The sequence below is a fragment of the Chiloscyllium plagiosum genome, unplaced genomic scaffold (genome assembly GCF_037043375.1).
Source record: "Chiloscyllium plagiosum isolate Xiang-an unplaced genomic scaffold, Cpla_swu_hap1 HiC_scaffold_42, whole genome shotgun sequence".
NCBI classification, from domain to species: Eukaryota; Metazoa; Chordata; class Chondrichthyes; order Orectolobiformes; family Hemiscylliidae; genus Chiloscyllium; species Chiloscyllium plagiosum.
Window position 1 is genome coordinate 5,138,476 of NW_028270180.1, and position 24,245 is coordinate 5,162,720.

The 24,245-nt window shown below is 40.1% G+C and overlaps 1 protein-coding gene across 10 annotated transcripts in view; it reads left to right on the plus strand.

Moving 5' to 3' along the window:
* Positions 1 to 22,816, plus strand: part of ppip5k1a (diphosphoinositol pentakisphosphate kinase 1a) — a 171,298-nt gene extending 148,482 nt beyond the window's left edge. For all 10 annotated transcript variants that reach the window (XM_043680429.2, XM_043680433.2, XM_043680435.2 and 7 more), the window contains 3 exons: positions 5,582 to 5,719; positions 7,200 to 7,328; positions 11,116 to 22,816. In XM_043680429.2, the coding sequence (XP_043536364.2) occupies positions 5,582 to 5,719; positions 7,200 to 7,328; positions 11,116 to 11,444 (596 nt within the window). In that variant the 3' untranslated portion in view covers positions 11,445 to 22,816. The remainder of the gene's footprint in view (positions 1 to 5,581; positions 5,720 to 7,199; positions 7,329 to 11,115) is intronic.
* Positions 22,817 to 24,245: the final 1,429 nt, after the last annotated feature.

A 24,245-nucleotide genomic window follows, 5' to 3' on the forward strand; every position in this document is an offset into this window, starting at 1 on the left:
TTGCAGTGGCCGGTATATTGGGTCCAGGTCGATGTGCTTATGATTGAATCTGTGGATCTGTTCTCTGGCAGGGAATTCCTAGAGGCATGGCACTCATCCTCAGTGCTTGGTAGCTTCACAGGAGGCTACCAAGCACTGAGGATGTCACCTAGACAGGGGACGAAACGTCTGCAACACAAATTCCCAGCTCGGCGAACAGAACCACAACAACGAGCACCCGAGCTACAAATCTTCTCACAAACTTTGTAATCTGGTGTCGTGTGACTTCTGTCTTTTTAATTCGGAGCTGACCTGCATTATAAGTGTTTGGAAATTTGCATTGGCTTGCCCTTTAAAATAAACCTGCTCCCCAAACAAGTTCTGATGTGTTCCAGATTCATTCACAATTCTTAAAAGCAAAAATGTAATGTAAGAAATAGACTGAATGCCCTCATGAGCATGATTCACCATTCACTGTGATCATTGTTAACCTCCTGTTTCAAAAGCACTTTTCCACTCCGCACATCCCTTCATTCCCCAATAGAACAGAAATCTGTCCATCTCAGCCTTGAATAATGAACTAGATGTTTTTGTCAGTAGCTCTGAGTGTGAAGTAACAGATTTGATTCCTATTCCAGAGACTGGAGCCCAGGACTCAGGCTGACATTCCCAGTGCAGCATTTGAAGGAGTGCTATACTGTCATAGAAGCTCTCTTTCAGATAAGTAAACCAAGCCCCATCCGCATTAAATGGATGTGATAAGTCCAAAAGCACGATTCCAAGAAGAATAGCAGGTTCTCCTCTGTATTTTGGTCAATGTTTGTTCCCTCAAACTTAATTAGAATAGATTTACCTGGTCACTGCCACTTTGCTGTTTTGGGATGTCATTCTACACTAACTGCTAAAGGAGATGTTCTTCACTGGATTGTGAATGATACAATATAAATGGAAGTCTTTTAAGTCTTTCTTTAAGGGAATAGTTTAAAATTTGAATTAAATAAGCTTCTAGAGTTTGCACTCATGGCACCCAGCAGTTTGTAATAATTTGCTTTTGCTTGACTTGTAAATCCTTTGCATAAAATGCCAAGCATATTCTCAACATCTTAATTATACATGGTCCTGCAAGATTGCCTTGCTCACTAATCCTGTAAAGAGGCATTCCTGCTACCAGCTGTTCTGTTGAAGAACATTTCATTCTCTCTTGATTTGCTGACACAAAAGATCTAAATGTACCTTTTGTTCCCCCACTGGTTTACCAGACCAGATTTCCCCTTGATCCTGGGAAAAATTATTCTCTTTAAACCTTTTAATTGTCTTTGCCCTTCTCAAAGAATTTACTAATTTGACCAAAGTTTTTAGGAGCTTTGAAATCGGTCTCATTTGCACGAAACATTATATTCATGACAATTGTAAGTAAATGCTTTCCATTAGCAATGAGCTCATTAAATTCAAAGTTTAGTGATTTTTTTTCTTATTCATTCATAGAATGTTGCAAGGCCAACATTTATTACCCATCACTAATTGTCCTTGAAAGAGTGGGTGGCACGGTGGCACAGTGGTTAGCACTGCTGCCTCACAGCGCCAGAGATCCGGGTTCAATTCCCGCCTCCGGCGACTGACTGTAGAGTTTGCACATTCTCCCCGTGTCTGCGTGGGTTTCCTCCGGGTGCTCCGGTTTCCTCCCACGGTCCAAAGATGTGCAGGTCAGGTGAATTGGCCATGCCAAATTGCCCGTAGTGTTAGGTAAGGGGTAAATGTAGGGGTATGGGTGGGTTGCGCTTCGGCGGGGCGGTGTGGACTTGTTGGGCCGAAGGGCCTGTTTCCACACTGTAAGTAATCTAAAAGTGGTGCTCAGCTGATGTCTTGAATGCAATTGAGTAGCTTGCTGGACCATTTCAGAGAACAATCAAAAGTCCAACACATTGCTGTGGGTCAAGTGTAAGATGTTAGTCAGATTGGGTAAGGACGGTAGATTTCTTTCCCAAAAGTGTGTCCTGTGAAACAGATGGATTTTGTTGATAATTGGTTAGTTTCACACTTGGTACAGAGCAACATTCCACAGCAGAAAAGTGATAGTGACCAGATAATCTGTTCACGAGGTAAATTCCTGGAGTGGCGGGATTACCTTACACTGAAAGACTGAAGCAACTGGGCTTGTATACCCTTGAGTTTAGAAGACTGAGAGGGGATCTGATTGAGACATATAAGATTATGAAAGGATTGGACACTCTGGCAGCAGGAAACATGTTTCCGCTGATGGGTGAGTGCCGAACCAGAGGACACAGCTTAAAAATACAGGGTAGACCATTAGGACAGAGATGAGGAGAAACTTCTTCACCCAGAAAGTGGTGGCTGTGTGGAATGCTCTGCCCCAGAGGGCAGTGGAGGCCCAGTCTCTGGATTCATTTAAGAAAGAGTTGGATAGAGCTCTCAAAGATAGCGGAATCAAGGGTTATGGAGATAAGGCAGGAAGAGGATACTGATTAGGAATGATCAGCCATGATCATATTGAATGGTGGTGCAGGCTCGAAGGGCTGAATGGCCTACTCCTGCACCTATTGTCTATTGTCTATAGTAAATAAATTTGAGGGAATAAATATTGGCTACAGCACTGCGGACAGCTTGCTACTCTTCTCTGCATTGTGGTCACCAATAGTGATAGGAGCTTTTTACTCCAGATTTATTTAATTATATATACTTAAATCCCCCTACTGTGGGATTTAAACCAATGTCCAGATCAGTGTTCTATGCCTCTAGTTTGTTAGTCCAGTAACTAAATCACTAGGCTATCATTTCTGTTAAAAAGCACTGGCCATTTTGAAATATATCACTGCACTCATGATCTCTGTTAGTGCTGTTTTCATTCTATCTCTGACTCTTTGTAATTTAACAAAGAAATGTTATTTTTAATTTTTAAAACATGTTATGGTGTTCCCTGATGGTTTAATTGATTTAATGCCCACGTGGAAGTGAGCTATGAAGTTCCAGGTTAGTAAATGTGGTTAGCAGGTTCAGAGAGAGATCAGCAGTAGGGCTCTCCATCTGTCCACAGCACAACCCAAGTGAATGAGGGAGGAGAAAAATCAAGTCCTGGGTATGTGGTCTTGGTGCCTAATCATTAAACCCTGCTGGAAAATGCACATGATTGTTGGATGAGGGCAAAATCAAGCTGGACGCTGATGCACAGCATAGTTGAATATCATGCCAATATTTCATATTGATACTTGTGTGAAGAATGGTCTCTTGCATGTGGTTGTGTTCAGAGTTCTTCATACATGAGTGCTTTAAGGATAAACAGAGAGAAATAGGAGTTAAGAGATTAGCAGCACAAAACTGTGTTATGTTTTCAGTAAACATATATAAGTAAACTTCTGGCATTGTGTTCAGTGCTTTGTCAGATTAATGTTTGTTGACTCGTGGACCACAAACAGTACAATTGTTTGTTCTATTAACACAAAGCACTTTTTAAAAGAAGTCATTGCTGTTGTGCAGGGGCTGTTATATTTTTAATATTTTCCACCTCTTGTTCCTGTTGGTGACATTCTCACAGCATCAAAACCCTTCAGAAATGCTGAGGAATCTGTCTTTGTGCCCACCATTTAATGTTAAATTACAGAGAGTCAGGGATAGAATGAAAACAGCACTTAATGTGTGCTGCCTGCTTTCAGGTAACAGATGTCATGAGTATAGTAATGGATTTCAAAATTATCGGTGCCTTTTAACAGGTATGATGGCTTAGTGATTTAGTTTCCTGTAACAGTCGTAAGTTTTTAAACTTAAGTGAACTCAGTGTATTGATAGCTTAAGTGTTAATAGTGCGCAGTCAATGCAAATTATAGTTAGTGTCCCTTGGCAGGTGTGTAATTTCCAACTGTTAAACCCTTCCCCAAGTTGTTTATATCCTCGACTATTTAATAGTTGTTTGGTAGTGCAAAACTTGAGTATTACTGAAAAAAGGACAAGTGTTCCCTTGTGTATTTTCTATAGCAACATCTTGACCAGAGTCCACATGCCAACCAATCAGTACCCTTTATCATGCAGTATAAATTATTGTTTTCTTTGAAATGTGATATTCTTGTGTCCATGATGCTGAGTGTAAAATTAAGTACCGCAACAGAATATCTCTTCCTTTCAGCAATACAAATTAGTAGATTAAAATCTAATGAAGGGATGACTTTTCATTCATTGAATGCCTTGCATTACTTCTCTATTGGCAGCAAACCTCACATGTAGTGTAATGAATTCCATCACTTCTAATTGTAAATAAACTCTCATTTCAACCTATGTTTTGAAATCCTCTTGTGTTGGTCTGAATTGAGATCACTGTGACTCGAGAACGAGGCCAGGCTTTAGTGGTCTGTGCACTAAGTGTTGAGGCAGGGGCTTCGGGAGCAATTAACTTTCATTCTTAGGGAGGATGTCAAAGGGAGAGGGGTTTCAACAGCAAGGTCAGAGGCAGCTTTCAGTGGTCAATCCTACCCTCATCCCTGTCCTAATGCCCTCAGATAGGGGCAAACTGAGCCCCCCACCCATTTGGCAGGCAGGGATACCCTTAGTTGTATCTTGGAAAGGCAACCATTTTTCTCACCTGCCAAGAAGGTAGGTAATTGGGCTGGTCAAAATTGACCATTTAGGCCTTAATTGGTATTAGGTTGGGAAGGTTGCCTATGGATTTTCTCACCCAGATCTCCATTTACAGGGGTAGCAGGTAGAGAATGAGTATCTCTTTGAACCAAACTGTCTAATTATTCATTCTTCCTGCCACCTGTGGAGAGGGGAAAGTTGCACTTTTGGAGTATGAGAGTGAATACCGGCGATGTGAACTCTGAAGAAGGCATTAGCTAATCGAAGAAACAAAATAAGTTAACATTTGTGAGTGGAGCCTCTTTCTTTATAGGGTCCTACCATTGTCTGTATTCCCCTTTTTCAAAACCTGACTGAGCTGCAGAGTGATGGTAGCACGTTTTATTTATTACAGCAAAGTCTAACCTTGTTCTTCTCAATTACTCAAACATTTGATCTCTTACCCATGTTACCACGTGCACAGAGATTGTCTGTGTTGAAAAAGTACAAATAAGGACTCTGCACACACTGCTTGAGCCTGATGGCTGCCCCAATCACCATTTTATTGAGTGTATTAACCTACTTTGCATCTGAGATGCAGAAGGGAAGTCCAATTCAATATGTTAGTGTTTGTAGACCACAAAGTCCCACTCTGTTGTGTCTAAGTTATGGTTTTAATTGATAGAGAACAGTGGAGATTTGGGCTAATGGCCCTTTTTTCCCATCAAAGTATCCAGTTTAAAAGCTTTGCTGCTTCCCAGGTATTGATGTGTAACTACATACCAGAAGTGTTCTTAGCCCAGCAGCATTCTGATACTTGCAATTTGCATTCAGATCTTGCTTTAAGTGTCCAGTGTTGTTGCATTTGCCTGTCATATTTTGGTTTGGCTCAATGACTGCTTTCCACAATACGACTAGTTTTCCCTGGGGAAATAGTGGTTTTGATGTGAGCCATTTTCATTGCCTTCAGCATATATTAAGATCCTGCGGAATGTAATTAATTGCAGATACCTTGTATTCTGTTCTCATTTTTGCTTAGGTTTTGAAGGATGTTCAATGGTTCCTTCAATCTACCCTTTGGAAACACTCCATAATTCTCTCTCCCTGAAACAAGTCAATGAATTCCTTACATCCATCTCTGAAATTTGTGGGAAATCTCAAGATGGAACATCGAAAGGTAAAAGGTGCACTTGTAGCCAAGACTGATACAATGAGAACCTTTGGCTGTGTTATCTGTCATGTATCTCAGCATGAACTGAAATTATGAAATCTCAGCACTGTTTCACAACTCAATATATCACATTACACGACTCAACCCTAACGTTTTAACAAAGAAAAGAAATCCAGTTTCTGAGATATCTTACAGATTGGCTGGTGAATGGGAAAGGAAAAATATCATAATGATTCTGAAGGTGGCCTAAGGCATGTCTGATAGTATGCATATACCTCAGGCAAAGAGTTATGGGATCCAAACCTACTGCAGAGATTTGAGTACATTGTGTCGCCATGGTCTTACCAGACCATAGGGCTTTTCTCTCATTAGAGAGAGACAACTGGTAGAGATTTAACCTGAGGGCCACTCTACCTCAGGCGAGGGGAAAAGTTGAGAAGGAGAGTCCTTCATGCTAACCTCTGCCAGTGATGGGAATTGAACTCACGCTGTTGACATCACACTGCTTCGCAAACCAACCATCCAGCCAACTCGACACTTCAGTGCAATACTGTCAGTAATACACTGTTGAGTATGCTGTATGTCAGATGAAATGTTAAACAAGGCCCCATCCACCCCTTCATTTGGATATAAAAAGTGCCTTGGTACTATTTAAAAGGACAAGTGTGGTTTCCCTCAGGTAAAAGTGCCTGAGTGTTTTTTTTTGCCTTCGTCAATATCACTAAAGCGGATAAGCAATTTTGGAGCTTGCTGTGCATAAATTGAATTGTAGAACAAGATAGAATCCCGATGGTGCAGAAAAAGACCATTTGGCCCATTGAGTCTGCACTGACCTTCCAAAAACATCCCACCTTTTCCCATAACCCATCATTTACCGTGGCCAATCCCCCACCTAACCTGCACATCTTTGTGGCAGAAAACCAGAGTAACTGGCGGAGACTCTCAGACACGGGGAGAATGTGCAAGCTTCATGGACAGTCACCTAAGCTGGAATCAAACCCAGTTCCTTGTGCTGTGAAGCAGCAGTGCTAACCACTGTGCCAGCCTGCTGCCCCAATTTGGCTGGTACATTTCTGGTGATCACACTACAGAAAGCCAGTTTCACTGGTTTAATAGATGCTGGAATACCTCTGCCTCCCATGAATATTGCTTTGCTTGCTGCATTGAATGACAAGTGAAAGAGACAGGTCAGCACTGAATCCAGCATGCCCACAATAGCAAAGCCAGAGACCCAGAGATGCACTGAACAGCAGACCTATTACAAGCCACACTTACCTGGCAATTGAGACCCATGTGATTGCTGGGCCATTTTAAGAAAGAATGAACTTACATCTGTATAATGCTGTTCACTGCATCAGGGCCTCCTTTCGCATTTTACAGAGCTAGTTAAAAGTATCTTTGAAGTATAGTTAATATTGTATGGCTTGCAATGGCCTCTGTTTTGAATTCATTTGTAATGTGTATAATATTCATTGTTATATTGCAGAACTTTCAGCAATGTTTGAGACCATGGGGAATAGCCAGCCCACAGTAGATGAGTATATTCCTCAACAAATCTTGCCCTCCACAGTTGCTTCCCTTTCATCCCGTCCTCGCTCAGAAAACCCTCCATGGTGTAAGTAACCTTTGTTCTAGAATATATATGTAAATATATATAAAAGCATTACTGTATACTTCTCACATCAACCACATCTACAGAATATTGGTATTTAGGTAAGAAACATAAAGAATCAAGACCCATAAAATTGGAAAGTATAGAGATGAAGTGAATTAACAGAAGCTTACAATTGTATACCACCTTTAATGCAGTGAACAATCTGAGGAGATTCACAGAAATGTAATCAGAAACTGAGCCACATAAAAATATACTAGAACTGGTCATTGAAAATTGGTGAAAGTAAAGGTTGGTTTGAGTTTGCAGTTTGAAAAGGCTGAGGATTGTTGAGAAACAGGAAACTTAAGCAGAAGCAGACCATTTGGCCCATCAAGTCTGTACCACCATTAAACAAGATCATGGCCGATTCTGTTGTAGCATTGTCCTTTTTCTCACTGTGAGCAAGCACTGGGGGATTGTCACGTTCACTCAGGAGTTAAAGACAATAAAGATTATCTTGGCACAGTCCATATACAAAACACTTCATGATGATATGTGCTTGATTACACAGGTGTTAGACCATTTAAATGAAATAAATGAGTTAATAACTGACTGCAAATGGTGTACAATGCATTGGCTTAATTCCATGTGAATGCCAGCCGAACATTCCCCTTTGCAAGTGTGAGTTAGTGCTGAAATGACAAACTGTGCATTGGTATGAGATCTTATGTTGAGTCTCATCTCCACTAGACATTGTGATAGAAAGTATGTGTGGATACTCAAAAATGAACGTCTTATCAAATCACGTCTATCCTATCAAATAAAAGACCTCTATCAAGTCATTCCTCAGACTTCTCTTTATCTGTTCATATTTTTACAAACTCAAAAAATTCAAAACCCTCTTATCAGATGCATCTGCTCAATCTCGGAAGAGTGTCTTTCTTCTACAGCAGTGTAATATTGTTTCTCTTACTCAAACCAGCCATTCTGTCACCTATCTAACTGTGATTATGAATTCAATACTGGATAAAGACAAATCTGCCCAAACCTAATCTGTGGGCTATCAACTAAATGATGGAAAAGGATTTCACTATATCAGTCCAGATTTGCATTTTTCCTGGTTTGACAATGCATCCATTTTAAAATTCTTATCATTATTTTCATTTACCATCGCCCATCTCTATTTTTATAAACTCCTCCAGCCCCACATCTCAGCCAGATTTCTGTGCTTCGCAAATCCTCACCTCTTGTGCAACCTTGATTTTCTCTTAGTACCATTGTCAGCTGTGCCTTCAGCTTCCTAGGCTGAAACTTCTAGAATTCTCTTTCTAACTTCACTGTCTCTCTAACTCTCTCTGCTCCTGAAGATGTTCCTTAAAATCTTGTTTGACCATACTTTTTAATCAACTGTCATAGAGTCACCTTATGTGACTGGTGTCAGATAACATTCTTGAAGCACATTGTGCTATTTTATTGTTAAAGGTGATATATAAATGCAAGTTGTCATCAAATGTTTGCACTACCCTCCCTTTGTTTAAATAGCCATGCGCACATTGGTTGTAAGGGACACACACAATCAAGCATTTTACACCTCTCAAATTCTTCAGTCTGAAGAGAAAAATTATAGAGTGGTTGAGGGTGGTTATCTGTGCCATCAGACAGCTGTGTTATTGTACATTTGCAAATCTGCCAAGGCTTAATTCCCTGTGACTAAGCTGATAATGAATTACTTTTGCTTTGGATTTTCTTTGACCTGGTTACTGCTAGTAGTTGGTAATTAAAAGGTTATGGAAGACTGACTCTGAAGGTGCTGTTTTACATTGCTGTACCTGTGTGCAGTATTGAACCCAGAGAGGGAATAAAGAGATTTGGTTCTTTTCACAATAATCTTGTGATTCTTGATACTTACTTGTCTGGTCCAGCATTTGAGGCAGGCCTGGAACTGAATATAGACTGACACGGACACTGTGCCAGACAGAAGTAATGTGAACACCAATTCTGTTAAAGAAACATTTTGAACTATGACCACAAATATTGTTGTCATTTTAAAAAATTTCTTGAAACAGATGCAACATCGTAGCCAAAACTCGATGAGGACAAGATGGAATCACATGATATATTTTAATATATTTTAATATATTTCATCATCGATACATTAAATAAGCATGGGTTATTTACAGCATCCACTATTTTGGTTTTTATAAGAATGGGTATATTAACAAAATCCTTTAGTTTGGATATTGCTGCTTCTTGTTTTTCTTTGTCATCTTCAGTTAGCCTCTTGTAAGCTTTTGTTTAAAATGTATGTTTTCCAATATTAAAGCATTTCTTGTTAATAAAAATTGAGTTTAAAATAAATATTTACCAAATTGGCAATCAAAGTTTGTGTATTTTCCATATGTGCTTTATCCAAATTGCTACATTTAACTGCTACATTTAATTAAATAAACAGAAGCAGAGATAATTCTGTGTCTGAATGTGTCCAGTCAGTTTATACCATGTCTGTGTGTGATTTAAGATACATCTATTCAGTTCCAGGCCAGAGATACAGATCAGTGATGGAACACTGCAACTTTTGAGGCAGACTATTTTCCTTAACCTTTTAATTGCAAAATTACTTCATAATTCCTGCTTTTAACTCCAAAATTTGCGTACAGAAATTAATTTGTGTCTCAATGTGCTTAGCTGCAGATGAATTATTTATGAAGCATGTTCCCATCTTGTGGTTTACACACAGCAAGTCCACACATAAATGAGTTGAATGTTCACTTAATCTCTCCTCCATAGTGCTGTTGGAGACATTCACATTGGCAACGGCACAATGGGGAATGACCCTTTTGCCTTGCAGATAGTTCCATGGGATATGTAACAACAGTGTCGATGAGGACCACTTGCAATTGAAAGCTAGGTGCTTCAGTTTAATTTCATATCTGCAATTTGCAATCTGGAAAAGTACAGTGTAATGATCAAACTAAAACTGAGGAATTAGTGACTTTGAATTGGAGAAAATGAAATACCCAGACTGATGATGGTTCTCGGCTTGTTACAAGAAAGTAACACACTTAAGCTAATATATCAACCACCTAAAAGGACAAAAGCAGCAGATGCATGGGCACACCACTATCTGCAAGATCTCCTGCAAGCCACCATCGTCCTGACTTGGAATTATTTCACTGTTCCTTCACTGTCACCAGAACTCTTTGTGTGTTAGCAATTGGGTGTGCCTACATCAAATAGACTGCAGTGGTTCAAGAAGGCAGCTCACCACCTTTTCCAAGACAGTTAGAGAAGTGCCGTTAATATTGGACTAGTCAATGGCACCCATATCCTGTGAAATACTGAAAACAGAATCCTTCACCTCACACTGATCTGACAACTGATGACAGACCTATAGCCAACAGTGTTTCACCAAAATGTTATACAGCTAAAAGTGCTCTTTGCAGATGCATATCCAGTGCAGATGGATGAGATCCATGGTTGTATGCCTGGATATGTCTCACAGTTCAGGCTGACACTAATGGTGCCATGTTTATCATGAAATGTAGCAGTAATTCACAGCTAAATCAATGGGAATTGTGGAGCAGGTTGCACTGCTGCATATAAAAGCAAAGTACTGCAGATGTTGGACATCTGAAACAAAGACAGAAAATGCTGTAAAAACTCAGCAGGTCTGGCAGCATCTGTGGACAGAGAAAGACAATTGATGTTTTGAGTCCGAAGTGACTTTTCTTTAGATTGTCAGTGATGCATACTTGAGAGTTTCCATTGTTTAATGATTTCTTTGATTTCTCTGCATTTTTAAATACAGATAGCAGTGGTCCATCAAGCACTGTATCGAGTGCTGGTCCGTCATCTCCCAACACTTCTGACAACTCCCCCCGGTTTAGTTTCAGCGATAAATCATCACTCACACCTCAGAGCAGTGAAGAGCAGCAGCAATCTGTCCATCCAGCAACTCCAAACCAACATCTTGGCTGCAATCACAAGGACCTACAACTGACACCAGCTCTTCAAACCAGTCAGGGGCAGCAAGTCATTCAAGGTCAACAGCTGCACCAGAATCATAGTGACCCACAGCTAATGGGGAGTGTGACTGGGCAGGGACAGCAGACAGTGCAAAGTCTGGTGGAAACCTAGCAGTGAAGGCAGCGGATTGTTCTGCAGCATTGTGCCACCAGACATGATAACTGCTAATCTGCTTCTGTTAAACAGGGATTGATTCTGCATATTTTATAAATGTCACTTGCTGACTCTGGGGTCAGTACAATGAATTAATGCTGCACTGTAATACAGAGAGGTTGGATGTTCCAGGTTTGGGCTTTGGTGGTTGTTATCACCTTGTGCCTCTGGTCCCCCACGTAGTGTTGGTGTAGGTGAGGTGTCTTTCTATCCCTTGTGGTGGGTGATGTATTTGTATGGTATGTCAATCTTCTTCCTATAACCATGTACAGAAAGCGAGCCATTTCTTCATCCATGTAGTTTGTAAATTGTAAAAGATTATTTAATGATGGTATTTTGTAAATAAGGAACAAGTTAATCCTCATAGGACTGATAGGACTTCAGTCTCCAATCAGTTTTCCTTCCACCAAGATTCTTTCCATTAGCATAACTGTGTGTTGTGGAGCTTAGTGAAGCAAGACAGACATGACATGTAAATCTTAAGTCCTTAGCCCAGTTACTACTTTGATAACAACACAAAGATCGAGCCTTGCTTACAGGGCAGCTGGGATGTCCTGTGAGTTATGAACCAGAGAGATATTTCTGCCAAGTTAGCCAATCTCAGACAGCAGTTGGGTATCACTAATTGATCTTGACGTCCCTCTTTGGTGATGAGGAAAATTCGTTAAAAGGTTCAATGGACACCTGTGGCCAATAAACCACCTCGGTTTTATTTTGTTCTGCTTGGCTGTTTAATTCAAGGCATAAAGTTTCACTTGTAGTTTTTTGCAGTTGTTGGGTCATTACCCTAGAAATTGAATAATGAGTTGAAACACTGCCAGGGCTCATTAGACAGAATGACCACTTGGGTGTGATCCTGTTGGCTGTTGGTGCATATGGAACCTCAGCATGAGTCAATACACTTGGAAGAAGAGGAGAGAAATGCAGTTGAGGAACATGCAAAGCCCACTGTGTGCTAAATAACAAAGCTTCAGAAAATTCAAAGTTGAAACAGTCAAGAATCGATCAGTAAGTTTGAACAGTTAAGCAATGGCATCATGCAATTTACTTATCTCTGCCAGCCATCACCTCTGACGTAATTAGGAGTGAACAGAAGTGCTAGTCTTGCCAGTGAAACAAGATCTTACAAAAAATGTTTTGAATAGTTTGTCGTTGTAAGTAAATGCTATGATTTAACTGTTCAAAGGGGGCTGCAGCTATGAAGCATGTAGGATTAATGAATTTTCTTATTTAATACATCCAAGTTTGTCAGATTTATCCATCGGTGTCTTGAATGTGCTACATGTGATCTTTATGGGAGATATCCACCTCTATATTAGTCTCATCTGATAGTTTGTCTCAGTGTCCTGAGCTCAGGGAGAGAAAAAGCAACCAGGATTGCAACACTTGATTATAGCCAAACAACTTGTGTGTGTGTGTTTGTGTGCATGTGTATGTGCGTTTCTGTGTATGCATCTTCAACACGTACAGGATTGTGTATGGCTGGAACATTTACCACAGTTAAACAGCCTGTCACAGCTACCTAGACTTGTGCATGAAGATTGTTGACAATGAGACAGTAACCGACAGCTGGTTCCCACAGACCATGACCCTCAGCATGAGTCAATACCTTCTGGAGGAGAAGAACCTGATAATTTGTGCGTGAATTGTCCTGTGCTATAGTTATAACCTTGACAGGGCTGTATGAACAGTGTGCTTAGAGTTCAGTCAGCAGCATATGGAAAGCAATCACCTCATGATATGGATGACAGCGTAATGACTACAGTAGTTTTTTCTTAAAAAAACCATCAGTTGAAAATTTTTTATTTCTGTGTTCTATCAGTAGGCTAGTCTGGACATCTGTTTGAGGTTGTTGTGATAGGAAATTTTAAAAAACTGGTGTTAGTGTTACGACACATGGTAAACGCTCCTGCTTAATTTAAAACCAGCAACACAGAAAAGATTTATCCAGTGCAGTAATCTAAGAATTAGAGGCCAAGAACTATTTAAAGTAAAAATTAACAACTTTATTTCTTAAAGTATAACAGAGAATAATTAACTAGCAACTATTTACAGTTTGTTCCTCTAACCTATTTTTTACCTCCCCTTCTATAATACTAGCCAGATAAAACTCCCAATTAAGATTTACAGAAAATTCCAAACTTTAAATCTTCTATCTGTCTTCGTCGGTAGATTGGCTGTCCAGGTCAGTGTTGAGGTTTTTCTCTGTGCAAACTCCTTGTCCTTGTATCTTTCAGGGAGTTCTGACTAGCAGTCTATAGCTGTTGGTCTTGTGGCAGTTCCCCTCCCAACTGTTCAATTTTCCCCAATCCTATACCCCAAACCATCGGATTGCGTCACTGGCTTTTAAGATTGTTAATATACTGAATTCAAACTTGATTGGAATTTTTCGAGGTATAATTTAAACTGGCCTAATTCAAATCTGATTTGTTGTTTCCAGGCAACTAGCTACCCCAGTAGCTGGAGTACATGTTGCATTGTATCTTATTGAGAACATTTGGTGCTGTCACTGCTAGCTTTTACTCTCTTAAAGGTATAGTACACCCATGTCTTCATAACATTAGTCAAGATGAGATGCTTCCACAAGATCTTGGGCTATTGCAGGTCAGCTGAGAGTGTGGAATCAACCCATACATCTCAAAATGAGACAAGAAAGTTAACACTCTTGAGAAAATTTTAAGGCTGGTTTTAGTTTTCTCCAGTTGTCAACCCCATTGGGTTCATTCTATAACGATTGTGACAGTGCATTGTGTGTGGTGTTGGAGTAAGTGTTTGAAGCTTATGGGCTGGCCAGTACCTGCCCATACAACATTCAGGATTCCAGCCTTTGTTAGTGGTGTACAAAAGCAAGGACGTGATGTTCAACTTTTATAAAATGCTGACTCGTCCTCGCTTAGATAACTGGGGACAATTCTGGACACCACACTTTAGGAAAGATACAAATGAAATTGACAAGAATGGTATTGGGCTTGAGGGATTTCAGTTCTATGGAGAAGTGTGTGTGATTTAAGGCTATGTGTAGATTTAGAGCTGCTCAGAGTTATTACGGATTTTATAGATTGAGTAAGAAAAAATCATTTCCATGGATAAGATGGGTCTGATATCAGAGAATTTAAAATAATTAGCAAAAGAAGCAAAGAGATTAGATATTATTTATGCAGCAAATTTATATAATCTGAAATGTACTGCCTGCAAGGATTTTGGAAGCAGATTCAATAACTTTCAAAAGTTAAATAGTTGAAAAAATATTTGCAGGGCTTTAGGTCAAAGCAAGGGGAGTGGGAAGTCTCAAGAGAATAGATGCAGGAATGATGTTTTCCCCAGCTGGAGGGGTGTTGAGAAGCAGTGGACACAGTCTCAGAATAAGAGGCAGGTAATTTAGGACTGAGACGAGGAATCTTTTCACTCTGAGGGTTGTGACTCTTTGGAATTCTCTACCCAGGAGTACTGTGGAGGATCCACCAATGAGGATATCCAAGATAGAGATTGGTTGATTTCTAGATTTTAAGGATATCAACAGAAATGGAAAGAGTGCATTGAGGTGATGCCATCCTAATTATTAGATGATCAGCCATGTTCTAGTTGAAAGGCAGAACAGGTTCATTGGGCCAAATGGCTTATTCGTGCTTTTTTTTTCATGGCTAGCCAAGATGAGTAGACTGCAGCCAGCATTTATTGCTCATCCCTCATTGTGTTAAGAGCCCCACAGTGCTGTGAGTCTGGAATCATATGTAGGCCAGATCAGGTGAGAATGGCAGTTATCTGTCCTAAAGGATATTAGTGAACCAGAGGTTTTTTCCAACAATCATCATTAGACTTAAAATGCCAGATTATGTAATTGAGTTGAAATTCCGATATCTCCCATGGCAGGATTCAAATCTGGGTCCTCAAAGCATTACCTGGGTCTCTGACGTACGAGTCCAGTGACAATACCACTAGGCCATCACCTCCAATATGTTTCTAAGTAAATTGTAATCTCTTTCAAACAGCCTGCATAGGCATGATGGACCAAATGGCCTCCTGCCCATAAGATTCCATGAAGTGGATTGACATTTCAATTGTTACAAAGCTGGGGTTAGCTAGAAATGGGCAATAAATGCCTTCCATGTCCTGAGACTAACTTCACATACAAGGTTTAATGTTGTGTGGCGTAACTCTTGTTGACCATTCTTATTGCTGTTTTCTAGTGCTAAACCAATGAACCAATGTATGAGTCTTAAGGTACCATTTCCAGATCTAGCCACAATCTGAAAGGGCAGCTTGTGGAGTTGAACTATGAACCCAGCAGTACAAGTGGACAGGGCATAAAATCTTCTAACACCAAACATTACATATCATCGAAGCCCTGTTTCTCATGTATTACCACAGATCAGTTCATTGGGAATTTTTTAAAACAACTATTCACGCTCGCGATTTTCAATCCAGGCCGCGAATAACCCTGTATCAGCCCTTCACTAAAGGAAGGGTGGATGGTATAGAGTCTGAGTTGGTACCATAGCACTCATCTCAAACTGCTGATTGATTAAATGCCTGATGTTTATGTGTGTTTTTAAAAGAAATCTCGATGTCTTATCACTTTGAATTTTTATTATGGATTGGGATTAGTTTGTGATGAGCTATTTGATCTCAGCCAGAGTGGAATTTTGGGAAATAACAAGTTCCTGGCCAAAGGAAAATTCCTATTCCTTATTATTGTTGCAGTGATCCTTGATCATGAAAACACATTGCAAGGAAAGAAGCTTGTGATGCTGGCCCTCCCCTGATGATAAAGCTCTCTGATACACACTGCCTGAGAGTGTGCAGGAGGTATCTCTAAAGATGAATCTGTACTTTAGCCAAAACAGATTTGGGATTTATTTTTAGTCTTACGCCAATTAAAGACTGAATTGTAGTTTTTGAGGCTGGACAAAATTTGGTCAAAGATTGTACTGTGCTCAGGCTATTCTGTTGTACTCTGAAATTGAGTGTGTAAATATATAATCATAATGTTTTGGTCTCGAGTTAAAACTACTTTTGTTCTTTCACCAACACATTTTGCAGTTTTCAAATAGTGTACTGAGTTAATGTAGACCCTAGATAAGTTTGCTAAATAATTGAACAGGTGGACGTGATAGAAAAAGGAAGCTAAAGTTAAAAAGTACATGCAATGATACTTTTATTTTATTTGTTCATGATGTGGGCGTCATTGACTAGGCCACCCCTTTAATTACCCTGGGAAAGAGGGTGATAAGCTGCCATCTTGAACACTGCAGCCCTTGGGGCGCAGATACACCAGTGGTGTGGTTAAGAAGGGAGCTCCAGATTTTGGGATAAAAACAAATGGTTCCAAGGTGCATAGAACAAAGACACAGGCTTCCTGCACCTTCTGCTTTTATTAAATCTGGAATTTTGCCAATACTTCTGTTTGTCTTTCATTTTTAATTTATTAAACATTTTAACATTCAAGTAACAACAGGAAGACCAGAGAAGACGGTGAAAGTTAAAACCCTTCTTCTCTGGTTCTGTTGCAGTGAGCAAATCAGGAAGCATTAGTTAAAATTTGATACCTGACTTGAGCCAGGATAGGGCCAACACAGCATGGCAATACAGTCGGAGAGAGGGACTAGGGAGTGACAATATAATGTTCTGCTGCTGGAAAATCCATCAACATACAGGGACTGAACAGAGTTGAAGCTACAGTGTCACAGCTGTAATTGTAATTCACATATTCTTTTTCAAAATAGGCTCTGGATCAAAGTTAGGTCAGTATAGTGGGAGGAGACGTGTGTGAAACATAACTGCTGGCATAGACCAGCTTTGCCAGATGGCTTGTTTCTGTACAGTAAAGTTCTATGTAACTAGTGCAAAATTTCTTAATCTGAGTCCTAATCTGTCTATTGTTTTGTTTCTCCCCACATCTTCATTTTCAAAAGTTTTATCACTGTTACGGAGATCAATACATGTTGGCACTATTAATTGATTTTAACCATAAATCAAAGAACTTTGCACTGTAAAGTAGAGTTGTAACACTGGCTATAATTTCACTTTTGCGAGGTTAAAAACTGTTTTTGTATTTGTGGCTGTTGTGCAATTTTGTTGTTCCAGCAAAATAAAACCCATGTAGAAATAAAGCATTTTACAAATGAAAAGTTGCAGTATTCAACCCTTGAGAGAACTCAACATGGCATTTTTCTTTTGGAAACAGTAGCAATAGACCATACAGAAGGAAACCAATTGGCCAATTCAACCCATTCTTGCTGTATTCTAGAGCAATCTGGAATGAATTTCACTCACCTATTCTCTCATACCCCTCATCTTCCTCTGCTTTGTCTGTCTGAACCATCAGCTGAAGTAATCCTACATAATCATCTACCCTCTCCTTTTAACCTACCTATTTGATCAGTCCAGAAATGTGCAGATTAGGTGGATTAGTCATGCTTAATTGCCCATAGTGTCCAGGGATATGCAGGCCACGTGGGTTAGCTATGGGAAGTCCTGGGTTACAGGGATAAGGTAGGGGGGAATGGGTCTAGGTGGAGTGCTTTTTGGAGGGTCATTGTGGACTTGATGGCCTCCTTCTGCACTGTAGGAATTCTATAATTCTCTGAAGCTTTTGATCACTTGTCATAATGTCTCCTGATATGTTAGGTTTTACTTGCTGATGCTATGAAGTGTGTTGGAATATTTGACTACATTAAAGAAGCTAGATAAATACAGGTTGTCATTGGTTCCTATACTTACCCATCTTTCCCTCAAAGATGTAATGTCCTCTGTCTCAGCCATTCCCTGTGACAAGATGTACCAAAGCCCAAAAACCTTATATTTCTTCTACCTTTTCATCACTTTCTTTCAATTTAAACAAAAGATTTCATAGGAAGCTTGTCATAGAAATGTACAGCATGGAAATAGACCCTTTGGTCCGACTCATCCATGCTGCCCCGATATCCTAAATTAATCTAGTCCCATTTGTAAGCATTTGGCCCATATCCCTCTAAACCCTTCCTCTTCATATACCCATCCAGATGTCTTTTAAAAGTTGTAATTGTACCAGCCTCCATCACTTCCTCTGGCAGCTCATTCCATACACAAACCCTCCCTGTGTGTGACAAAGTTGCCTCTTAGGTCCGTTTAAATCTTTCCCCTCTCATCTTAAACCTATGCCTTTTAGTTTTGTCATTTGAAAGAACTCATATTAACAGAGCTGATGAGGGTGTCATTAAAGAAGTCCAATAAAGCAGACATCAACATTATAATGAAAAGTCATAAACTGATGAAAGACTGATATAAGGACAGACTTTCTCTTGTTTATTAAGTTATTGCATTACACTCTCTTTCTTGATTTGGTTGGGGCTGCTTTCACTTTTTACTCACTTGATACAAAATTTAACATAAAACTGGTGTGTATGGTGATTGGTGAAGGCTTCGAATGTGTTCATTATGTATTTTTGGAAGCAGTTGAGGAAAGATTGCAATGAAATATGCATACTCATTTCATCTCCAACCCTTTTAGCCTGAGGGTGTGGAGAGATTTGTTGTAAATTAGATTATTCTTTGACTGGATGTACTCCATATCTTAAAATTATTTATTAATGGGATAATTTCCAAAAGAGGCTTTCTCGAATAAAGGCTTGGGGCCATGGGGCAAGGAGTCTTTACATTTCGTACAGAATCCACTGGATTTTATTGTGGTTTTAATTACAGATCTATTGAAGAAACCAAAGGGAAAGTTCTGTTAAAAGCAAAATACTGCGAATTCTGGAAATCTGAAATGAGAACAAAAAAATGTTTAGTAAGTCAGCAACACCCGAGTTAACAATTTGGCTCTGGTGAAAGGTCACTGGCCTCTGTTTCAGTCTCCACAGATTCTGCCTGACCTGTTGAATGTTTTTCAGCATTTTCAATTTGTATTTTGGAAGAGTCTGACTGACTGTTACACACGCATAATGCTAAAGGAAGGGTGAGCAAGCCGTCTTGAGTGGATGTAGTTCCTGGAGTCTGTAGCTTGGGAGTCTGGGCAACACAGTGACGATTGCCTGGTCACAAAACATTTGCAGTTGGCTTGCAGAAAGTGCCAAAATACGCAGCCATTCATCAGGGAGAGAAAAGCAGGTTAGCATTTCAAATGGTGACCTTGTGTCAGTATGTTTAGTGAAAGTCACTCCTGAATTGCTATGACTTTCTTTCTCAGATCTTTTAGATTAGATTAGATTAGATTACTTACAGTGTGGAAACAGGCCCTCCGGCCCAACAAGTCCGCACCGACCCGCCGAAGCTTACCCACCCAGACCCATTCCCCTACATATACCCCTGCAACTAACACTACGGGCAATTTAGCATGGCCAATTCACCTAACCTGCACATCTTTGGACTGTGGGAGGAAACCAGAGCACCCGGAGGAAACCCAAGCAGACACTGGGAGAATGTGCAAACTCCACACAGTCAGTCGCCTGAGGCGGGAATTGAACCCAGGTCTCTGGTGCTGTGAGGCAGCAGTGCTAACCACTGTGCCACCGTGCCACCCTTTGTTCCTTTGTTCTTGGGTTGTGACAGTAGCTGGCTAATTTTTGCCTGTCCCTAATTGCTTTGAAAAAGCTGTTGGTGGCGAGCTGCCTTCTTAAGCTGCTGCAGTCCTTGTGGTGAAGGGACACCCACAGTACTGTCAGGGACAGTGTCCAGATTTTTGACTTAATGACAGTAGACCAGTGGTGAGATAGCTCCAAGTCAGGATAGTTTGTGTCTTGGAGGGTAACTTGCAGGCAATGATGTTACTGTACACCTGCCTGTAATCTTGGTTGTAGAGGCAGTGGATTTGAAAGGTGTTGTCAAAACAACCTTTGTGAGTGGTGACAATACATCATCCAGATGATGATCCCTGAAGCCAGGGTGATGCAGAGTGGGAATGTTTAAGGTGGTGAATGGGATGCTGATGTTGTTGAGCTCCTTGAATACTGTTGCAGCTGCGCTCATCCAGACATGAATGGAGGTTTCCCAATTTGTACCTTGTGGACGATGGACTGGCATGCTTCCAGTATGTACAATTGATCCAGCATTACCACAGCAGGGCTTATTATGTGGACCTTTACAACTTTTGTCTGCCAAAATCTATCCATCTTCGCTTTGAAGTGTCAACCTGTCCTCTAGATACAACACTTCTATGAGGTGAGATACAGGTCGTTCTACTATAACGTGCATTTTGTTAATGCAAGTTTGCTGTAGTGCAGTTGTTGAATTAGGGACACTTTTTAAAGTGCAAACTTTTAAAACGTGTGTTGGCTGTAACGCAATGACATCGCCAACACTTTAAGTGCTGTTTCTAAAGTGCGATTGTTTTTTAATATAATGCAGGGTCACACAAGAATGCAACTATCATGTTATAGAAGAACTACCTGTACAGGTTTCACTGCTGTATGTGTGAAGACTCGCTTCTTGATTTTAATTCTGTTTAAAGAAAATCCAAATGTAGAAAGATTAATTATCCACTCATTCCAGAACCTGCATTTATATAATGTAGTAAAACACTCCAAATTCTTCACAGTATAGTTATCAGGCAACATTTGTCACTGACCCACATAAGAGGAATTTAGGGCAGATTATTCAAATGACTTTGGTTTTAAAGAGTATCTTAAAGGGTGAATTGGTGCCCAAAGGATTAGAGAGAGTATCCCAGAGCTTTAGGCCCAGGCAACTGAAGGTATGGTTCTCAATGGTGGAGTGATTCAAATCTGGGATGCTCCAGAGGGTAGAATTGGATGAGGGTAGATACTTTACAAAGTTTCAGGGCTGGATGGAGTTATGAAGATAAAGATTGGGCAAGGTCATGGAGAAGTAAGAAAACAAAGAGGATTCAGAATCAAGGTGTAGTTCAACTGAGAGCCAAGGTATACTGTCAAATGTGGAGTATCAAAATGAATGAGATGATGTAAGTTGGGATATGGGTACCAGAATCTTGGATGATCTTAGGATTCTGTTGGGTAGAGCACAGAAAGGTGACCAGGAGTGCATGGGTGTTTTTGGAGTTGGGCAATCACCGGGGCATGCATGAGGAGAGGGGAGTGACAGGGGGCATCTGTATGATTTTAAAAAAAAGAACGAGCCATCTATTAGTCCCTGCAGCCCATCTGTTTTGGCCAATCTCAATCCTAGCCTAGCACCTCCACACCACACATTCTCATTCCTTCCTCCAGTTTCTGTTTGCTGTGGTATTTAATCCTCTGCAATAGCATGGCCTTTTTACAATCCTTATCCTCACAGTTCGACCTGCTGCAAATCAAGTAAGAAAATGTGAAATTCCTTTCCTGAAACCAGTTTGACCACATACTGCCAGTGAGTTCCATTTATCATTTGTGCAGAAGTTGCACTTTTTACTGATACTGAGCGGAAATTTATTTGCACTTTCTGTACAATTTCTTAAGGAAAATTCCAGAACAATATATTTTACTTTGATTCAATTACGTACATTTATCAATTTTAAGTTCATTGTTGAAAGCAAATGATAAAGCAAGGGAATGTCTCATAAAATGATGAACAATGAAGCAAGTCAAGTGATGGCAGCCATTGAGATGTATATTCAGTGACTGTCTCATCTGTTTTTGATTAACTGTTATTTGAAGTGAGCCTGCTCGTGTTGCTTGAATGATATCTCGATGTATTGTTGGGAGCTTGTGAATAATTGCAGTTGGCAGCTGAATGCGAACAAAGCATATCACAGCAACAGCCCTACAGAAGGTTAAGCAAACTTCTGCATTCAGCTCTGGAACCCCCCCCCCCCCCCCCCCCCACAACCTCGCCTCCCCTTGTTGATACTACACACAAGCAATCTGATATGTTCCAAAGTGAGTTATTTGGAACTTGTTTTCATCTGAAACAAATTTCCAAAATCTTTTTTTTCCAAAAAAACTTTGCATGTGACTGCAGTGAGCTATAGGGGTTTGCTACTATTATCAAACTGATTTTATGGACAGCACAATAGACGTCTGAACTTGAGCTTCTGTCTGCAGCTTTGGAGAGGGTAGAGGGTATGATGAACCATTCCGTTTCTTTTGTCATCCTACCGACATTCTCAACTGTGGGCTTGTTGCTGGGAAATCACCACCTCAATAATCTGTCTTAGTCTCATGCTTGTAATTTATTTTCTACAGGAGAAATTGTTGCAATCCTTTTCAGCTTACACTGGTGAATGCAGTTAGTTTCTTCTGAGAAAAAGACCATAAAAGGCTTTCTATCTTATCTATGATTTGAGCTGCGGGGGGAAGGATGTGTAATGTTCGTGGAATCATGATGTATTAACTTAGTGAAGTAGTTCCCATCATGTGGTTTTTAAATTATTTCATTAATAAAGCTTACAAATGCAACCAAGTACTTGGTGTGTGGTACATGTATAAGAGCCTCCCTGTTACAGTCTGAGGAATGCTGCGAGTTAATGAATGCAAGATCTATAGCTTCCAGAACCAATCTAACAGCAGCAAGTACTATGACCCTTCCTGTCAAAACTTCAATCTGTCAATCATTTTACCTCCCACGGGAGGTTAAGCATGCATTACTTCATAGATCGTAGAATCCCTAGAGTGTGGAAGCAGGCCATTCAGCCCACCGAGTCCACATCGACCCTCCAAAGAGCATCCCACCCAGCCCCAACCCTGACCCTGTCACCCTAACTCCCACATTTCCCATGGCTAACCCACCTAGCCTGCACATCCCTGAAGACTATGAGCAATCTCCCATGGCTAATCCACCTAATTTGCACATCTATAGATTGTGAGAAGAAATCGAATTACCCAGAGGAGACCCACGCAGACGTGGGGCGAATGTGCAAACTCCACACAGATAATCACCTGAGGCTGAAATCAAATCCAGGCCCCTGGTGCTGTGAGGCAGCAGAGCTAACCACTGCCGCCCTGTCCATTTGTCCTACAATCGTTACTTCCTGTTGTCACAATTTGTTGGACATAGTTTTCTGTCGATGATTTCATTGTAAAATGCTACGTCAACATTTTCTGCTTTAAATCTGTCACACCAGTTGCAGCCAATGGCTAGTTTCTGAAGTCAATGTTTCAAATCTATCTCAAATGTTTATACAAAATAAATTTCTAAATCCATTATTGTTTAAATAATTATAGTGCTAAAACAATTCAGTTAATTATTATCAATTCTGTAATTCAAACAATCTGATTTAACTTTTTTGGACCAAATTCCTGCCTCTGTTATTTACATCACTCAAATTAATGTAAAAATACAATTTGGGAATTAATGTTTTTGTAGCGAGAAAGATATCAGCATTTAAAATAAATAAAATTGAGAATTTTGCAGTACAGAGTCTGAGTCACCATAACTCTGCAAACTCTTTCATCCAATCGATCCCATTCTCCTGTATTTTCCCCCCGAAGCCCTTCAAATTTCTCCCTCTCATCACTAAAGACACTACAGCATATCCTCAATAGAACTGACAATCATAACAAGTAGTTATAGACTGTCCCTGTTATAAATGAGAACTCCATTAGACATTTCTGTGTAATCAGAAAGTGCAGCAGACACAAGGTTCACTTGTTAGGCTAAAAGTTTACACAGGCAAAACTTCTCATAAATTATGGAGATTTATAATAGGAAAAGTTTAGACATAATTTAGAAAGTTAAATGATAGTTACAAACTGGAGCAAGTATACACCCCTTACTCCCTCTAACCTGTTTTACCAGTCAATGAGATCATGGTTAACTGCGGAAACACGCCATTCAGCCCATTAAGTTCACACCGATCCTCCAAAGGGTGACCCACCCAGACCGATT